This window comes from Mauremys mutica, chromosome 5 (assembly GCF_020497125.1).
Source record: "Mauremys mutica isolate MM-2020 ecotype Southern chromosome 5, ASM2049712v1, whole genome shotgun sequence".
In the NCBI taxonomy this organism is placed as follows: domain Eukaryota; kingdom Metazoa; phylum Chordata; order Testudines; family Geoemydidae; genus Mauremys; species Mauremys mutica.
This window is the reverse complement of record NC_059076.1, coordinates 105,896,692-105,903,987: the sequence shown is the minus strand read 5'-3', so window position 1 is coordinate 105,903,987 and position 7,296 is coordinate 105,896,692. Positions and strand designations below refer to the sequence as shown.

General features: G+C 56.9%; 1 protein-coding gene across 1 annotated transcript in view; it reads left to right on the top strand.

The window, feature by feature from the left end:
• The first annotated feature begins 2,914 nt into the window (after nucleotides 1–2,914).
• Nucleotides 2,915–7,296, top strand: part of PCDH7 (protocadherin 7) — a 60,899-nt gene continuing 56,517 nt past the window's right edge. Inside the window, exon 1 of the mRNA XM_045020022.1 lies at nucleotides 2,915–6,558. Within this exon, the coding sequence (XP_044875957.1) occupies nucleotides 3,400–6,558 (3,159 nt within the window). The 5' untranslated portion in view covers nucleotides 2,915–3,399. The remainder of the gene's footprint in view (nucleotides 6,559–7,296) is intronic.

Genomic DNA, 7,296 nt, shown 5'->3' with positions numbered 1-7,296 from the left:
GGCTGTGCTGTGCAAATGTTTTCACGCACAGGAAGCCGAGTAAAGTTTATGGCGGGGAGGTTAAAAGCTTTTTCGCCTCACCCCTCCCACAAGGGCACGCATTAAGTTTTCCGGATGCGTTGAAAAGCACGGAGGGAGGCAGCGGCTGGAGCGAGGGATGGAAATGTGTAGCATGTGCAGAGACCAGTGCAATGCAGCATGCCGCCGGTATTCCGATTGGCATGGCGGGATTAGTGCGGACAAGATTCCTCTTCCCGGACAGCGAGGGGGAATTTCAAGACAGTCAAGTTGCTTGGCAAACATAATGGGGATTTCGTATTAATCCCACATAACCCTATGCGAAGATGCCGAGCTCCTGGAGCCCCCTCCTGCAGCCCGGACTGCGGCGGTGAACACTGAGCCTGCGCCAAGCTGGGCTTTCTAGCTGATGCTGCAGATATAAAGCTGAGCGGTTCCTGGCATCAGCACAGCAGGAGGAGGAGTCCCAGAGCTGGGCCAGCCAGTGAGCGACGCAGGAGCTGTAGCATCCACTTACACAGGAGAAAGAGTCCTCTTTAGCCCTGGCACGGCAGGGAGTGGGGAACACTCAGGCACTCATTCCCCAGCTCACACGCCGCAGATACACACACTGTCTCTGGGAGTGCCTACAGTTCGCACAGGCAAGAGGTGGAAACCTCGCTTTCTCCTCCCCACATGAAATAGACAGCAAGCTAGACTCATTGTGATCATTGCTCTGAATCATCTGAGCACATCCGGCTGCTTTAGCATAAATGTGTCATCGGTATAAAGAAAGACGTTTGGGCATATTTGTCTTCATGTTTTTATTTAAAATTAAATACCTCGGGGGTTTGTTCTCCTGAACGTGTGTGCAGGACTGGGAAAGCAGGATTCCCCACTTCCTGCCCCATGCATGCCCTGGTCCATCCTCTCCCACCAGCCTGAGTCTCCCTCCTTGCTTTGTTGAATGCGAATGGAAGGGACAGGTCTGAGAGTCAGACATCAACCAAAAGAGCAGAGGCATGCAAATACCATGGGCAATTAAGTGGCACAAAGTCAAAAGAAGGAGAAAGTGAACTAGGGACGCAAGGATAAGCAAAGTTGTGTCGAGGTCTTTCACATTAAAGTTGATTTCTTACTTACCCAGGTAGGCGACACTACGTTTTAGCAATCACTGAAGCAGCAAGTCCCTATTCAGAAATAAATCTATTACTTCTACTTACATGTGTTTATTCTCCTAACCCTCCCCCACCCTTCCCACACACATTCTCTCTTTCTCTGAGGGTCCATTTTCCCAAGAAACACACAGATGCCGTTGAAGATGTGCATTCAAATCACTGAAAGAGGCACAATAAAGACAAAACCCCCATCACTGGGGAACAGACCAGCGAAATCCTGAGATCTCTAACGCACTCCCCTTTCCTCCCTGGAGTTTGATCCTGTTACAGTCACTGCAGCTCATCATCTAGCTAGAAAAGCACCAGCGGACAGAAAAGGTGCGAATCTATGCAAAATGAATTGTTTGACCAACATGATGCCACAAAATGCCGTCCCCAGCGCACGGAGGGACTCTAAAATAAGAGGAAGAACAACAATTTGCTTAACAATAATTGATCATTGAAGAGTCAGAAGGTGGTGGTGGTGGTGGCGGCTTGAGGGGGAGGAAATCACGGGAGACCATGGGTTAGAGAGAGCAACAGCATCAGCACTGTGGTGTGTACCAAGGATGGGTTTGAAGACTGGGCTGGTGTTTTGCGATCAGCAGCTATCCCACTTGCAGCAGCAGAGGGTAAGGCTGGGCTTTCTGGAGTGCAGCGCTTGGCTCGTCCTCCCTCCCTCCCTCTCTCGGCGTGTGTAGCGCAGGCGGCTCTGCTGCTGCAGCGTCAGGGAAGAGCCGCCGAGAGAGGCTCCAGCAGCTCCCACCACTTTGGGCAAACTTGCTGGTTTACTGCTTTTTTCCGAGTGGGAAGCGGCGCCTCAGTTGCCATTCAACATTTTAAAGCACAAGCCGCTTTGCTGTGAAAGCGCCTGAACCACACTTCTCTGAAAGGCACAAGCGGGGAGGCACAACTGCAGATTCCACCCGCCGAGGCGGTGGGGTTCAGAGGAAACAATTGACTGGTATTATTTTCTTTGCAAAGAGGACTGCATTTTTATAAATCGCAAAGCGGTTCGTCCCCCCTCCCCTTTGCCATTCCGCTTATATGGATGTAATTCAGAATCTGTTAATTCACGTGGGGGATCCAGTTACATCTCGTTCTGCTCCGGGTATATTAACGAGAGAGCAAAGCAATAATCGCCTTTGGACACATAGCCTTGTTGCTAACCTTTGAACTGAAAGGATCAAGTTCAGATCTGGTTACCTGCATTGGGACGGAAAGGAAGAGAGAGAGAGAGAGAGAGAGAGACTGCAATCTCATTTGTGAATCGCTCTCACAGTGCTGCAGATCCAGATTGCTATAACACATGCAGTGCAAATGCAGGTAAGGCACACACACAAACTGCGGATGCAAAAACAAACTTGGGACTGTTTTGTGTGTGTGTATGTGCATTGCTCCAGCTTTGGAAATTCTGGGCAAACGGCTTCTGCAGTTTTTGTATCGTTGCTTTGTGACTAATGACCTTGCGCAGAGTTATTAAAAAAAAATCCTCTACGGAGAAAGAACTGAACATTTTAGGCGATCTGTGAAGATGGATTTGGGTGCTTTTCTGCTAACCGAAGGGGATTTTCTGTGGACTGCTCTGTGATATAAGGGGTTCTCGCCTACCCACTGTACAGCTACCGATATTATTGGGGATTTTTTTTGTATTTTTCTTTGTTTTTTATTTTATTTTTAATCAGTTATTTAATTGTATTTTTTGCCCATTGCTAAGAGGATTGGGAGTTTTCCGGACACAACCCCTTTGAATGAGACGATTCACATTTTTTTCCCGTGTGCGTGCAGAGTGGGGAAAGAAAAGAGCTAATGCCCTAGTCGTAAACGGCTGAGAGAGACAGAGGGAGAAGAGTGTGAATTGTACTTAACTCTAGGAGCAAAGAAGACGACCTGGGGGGGGGGAGGACTTCGAATAGCACCGTGCTGCTCCTGCTTTTATTACAAACCTTGCAAAGTGATTACAGTAAATCCAGAGAGGAGGAGGAGGAAAATCCCGTCCTATCTGTTGAGCTGAATCTTTAAAAAGCAAAATACACTGTCCCATGAACTGTAAGCATATTGCAACTGGAAGGAAGGGAGCAGAAGAGCCAACACCAGGGTTTTGCTCAACGATTGCACCAGTTATGAGACAATAAGTTTCCCGGAAGAGAAGGATTTTATAATTGATCATCCGCACGCTGAGCATTTTTGTTGGCTTGTCAGGGGAGTTGGTGGGAGAGAGGAGGGGGTTTTTGGTGCGAAGAAGATGAGGAAGATGCGGACTCTCTTTGGCTTTGTGCATTGCTGCTGCTGCTGCTTCTTGCTCCTGCTGCCTCCTCCACTCTGGGTCAGCCTGGCCGCGGCCAAGCAGCTGCTGAGGTACCGGCTGGCCGAGGAAGGACCTGCCGACATCCGCATAGGCAACGTGGCTTCGGACCTGGGCATCGTAACGGGCTCTGGAGAGGTGACATTCAGCCTGGAGTCGGGCTCCGACTACCTGAAGATCGATAACATGACCGGGGAGCTGAGCACCACTGAGCGGCGCATAGACCGCGAGAAGCTGCCGCAGTGCCAGATGATCTTCGATGAGAACGAGTGCTTCCTGGACTTCGAGGTCTCGGTAATCGGCCCTTCGCAGAGCTGGGTGGACCTCTTCGAGGGCCGGGTCATCATCCTGGACATCAACGACAACACCCCTACCTTCCCCTCGCCTGTCCTCACCCTTACCGTGGAGGAGAACCGGCCCGTAGGGACCCTCTATCTGCTCCCCACTGCCACCGACAGAGACTTCGGTCGCAACGGCATCGAGCGCTACGAGCTGCTGCAGGAGCCCGGCGGCGACGGGGGCAGACGCGGAGGAGGGGGTTCTGCGGCTGAGAGCGCCCTCTACCCCGGCGGCAGTAAGAGGAGGCAGGAGCCGGACGGGGCGGCCCGCAGCAGCGTGTTCGAGCTGCAGGTGGCCGACACCCCTGACGGGGAGAAGCAGCCGCAGCTGATTGTCAAGGGGGCGCTGGACCGAGAGCAGAGGGACTCCTATGAACTGAGCCTGAGGGTGCGGGACGGCGGCGACCCGGCCCGCTCCTCCCAGGCCATCCTGAGGGTGCTGATCACCGACGTGAACGACAACAGCCCCCGCTTTGAGAAGAGCGTCTACGAGGCGGACCTGGCGGAGAACAGCAGCCCCGGGACCCCCATCCTGCAGCTGCGGGCCGCCGACCTGGACGTGGGGGTGAACGGGCAGATCGAGTACGTCTTCGGGGCCGCCACCGAGTCGGTGCGGCGCCTGCTGCGGCTGGACGAGACCTCGGGCTGGCTCAGCGTCTTGCACCGCATCGACCGGGAGGAGGTGAACCAGCTCCGCTTCACCGTCATGGCCCGGGACCGGGGCCAGCCGCCCAAGACCGACAAGGCCACGGTGGTGCTGAACATCCGCGACGAGAATGACAACGTGCCCACCATCGACATCCGCAAGATCGGCCGCATCCCGCTGCGGGACGGGGTGGCCAGCGTGGCCGAGGACGTGCTGGTGGACACCCCCATCGCCTTGGTGCAGGTCTCCGACCGCGACCAGGGCGAGAACGGGGTGGTGACCTGCACGGTGGTAGGGGACGTGCCCTTCCAGCTCAAGCCGGCCAGCGAGGGCGAGGGGGAGCCTCAGAACAAGCGCAAATACTTCCTGCACACCTCGGCCCCGCTCGACTACGAGGCTGTCCGTGACTACAACGTGGTGATCGTGGCCGTGGACTCGGGCAGCCCCAGCCTGTCCAGCAACAACTCGCTGCTGGTGCGGGTGGCGGACACCAACGACAACCCGCCGGTGTTCGGCCAGGCCGTGCTGGAGGTCTCCTTCCCGGAGAACAACTCGCCTGGGGAGAGGGTGGCCACGGTGGCGGCCACGGACGCGGACAGCGGCAAGAACGCCGAGATCTTCTACTCGCTGGAGCCCTCGCCCCTCTCCTCGGGGGCGCCCGGCGGCATCTTCAGCATCGACCCGGACTCCGGGGACGTGCTGGTGCAGGCGGTGCTGGACCGCGAGCAGCGCGACACCTACGAGTTCCAGGTGACGGCCCGGGACAAGGGGGTGCCGGCCCTGCAGGGCTCCACCACGGTGGTGGTGCGGGTGGCCGACCGCAACGACAACGAGCCGCGCTTCATGCAGGACGTGTTCACCTTCTACGTGAAGGAGAACCTGCAGCCCAACAGCCCCGTGGGCATGGTGACAGTGATGGACGCCGACCGGGGCCGCAACGCCGAGCTCAGCCTCTCTATCCAGCCCGGGGAGCAGGACCAGGCCGCCGGCATCTTCTCCATCGAGAACGACACCGGCACCATCTACTCCACCGTCTCCTTCGACCGGGAGCAGCAGACGAGCTACACCTTCAAGGTCAAGGCGGTGGACGGAGGGGAGCCGCCCCGCTCGGCCACCGCCACCGTCTCCCTCTTCGTGATGGACGACAACGACAACCCGCCCGCCGTCACTTTCCCCAGCAACAGCTCCTACACCGTGCTGCCCCCGTCCAGCAACCTGCGCACTGTGGTGGCCACCGTGCTGGCCACCGACGCGGACACGGGCCTCAACGCCGACCTCAACTTCAGCATCATCGGGGGCAACCCCTTCAAGCTCTTCGAGATCGACCCGGCCAGCGGCGTGGTGTCGCTGGTGGGCAAGCTGGCCCCCAAGCACTATGGCCTGCACCGCCTGGTGGTGCAGGTGAACGACAGCGGCCAGCCGCCCCAGTCCACCACCGCCTTGCTCCACGTCTTCGTCAACGAGAGCCTCTCCAACGCCACCGTGGTGGAGAGCCAGGTGGCCCGCAGCCTGCACACGCCCCTGGCCCAGGACATCGCCGGCGACCCCAGCTACGAGCTGAGCAAGCAGCGGCTCAGCATCGTCATCGGGGTGGTGGCCGGCATCATGACGGTGATCCTGCTCATCCTGGTGGTGGTCATGGCCCGGTACTGCCGCTCCAAGGGCAAGCACGGCTACGAGGCGGGCAAGAAAGACCACGAGGACTTCTTCACCCCGCAGCAGCACGACAAGGCCAAGAAGCCCAAGAAGGACAAGAAAGGCAAGAAGGGCAAGCAGCCCCTCTACAGCAGCATCGTCACCGTGGAGGCCTCCAAGCCCAACGGGCAGCGCTACGACAGCGTCAACGAGAAGCTCTCCGACAGCCCCAGCATGGGCCGGTACCGCTCGGTCAACGGCGGCCCGGGCAGCCCGGACCTGGCCAGGCATTACAAATCCAGCTCGCCACTGCCCACTGTCCAGCTTCACCCGCAGTCCCCCACCGCCGGGAAAAAGCACCAGGCCGTGCAGGAACTGCCCCCGGCCAATACTTTTGTGGGGGCAGGAGACAACATCTCCATTGGATCGGACCACTGCTCCGAGTACAGCTGTCAGGCCAGCAGCAAGTACAGCAAGCAGGTAAGGGTGCTGGGGTCACCCCCTAACCACTTCCACACAGCTAGCCCTCCCATCCCCAGCAAGTAGCTGTGGGAGCTGGGGACCCTCCCTGTTACACACAGACAAGGGCAGCGCTCTAGCCAGCACCAGGTATTGTAAGCGAGGGAGAGAGTCAGTCAGGGGATCCCCTTTGTACTCTTCCGTACTCCTCCCTGCAGGCAGCCAGTGTAGCCAGCGGCAAGTACAGCTGGCAAGTAAGGAAACCAAAGATACCCCAATCCCCTCCCTCACTACACACAGCCTGCCAGCTAAGTGGCAGTAAGTAATGAGCAGATAGAGGAGTCGGGGACTCCCCACTAAAATTACTCCTCCTCCCATGCTTCACAAACACAGGAGGCAGCCGGTAGCAAACACTGTATAGGTCATGAGAGTGAGGGCAGAGGGCCCCCTCCCTCCAAGCCAGCAATCGAGTAAACCCCTAGAAGGGAATCTGAGACCTCCTTATCAGCCCCCAGCACACACATCCAGCTAACAACCAGAACAACGTGAGAGCTGCAGACATCCTCCCCCTCACCACACAGTCTTCAAGCCACAGATAACCAGCCGGTAGTAAGCACAACAAGCAGGTAAGGGAAACAGAGACATCCCCATTATCCACTGCCACCACCACCCACATATACTCAGCCAGCCACCAGAGTCCCTTTGAAACAGGCAGCCATCGTGTCTTTCTTTCAGAGGGAGGTGCATCCACTAGACAAC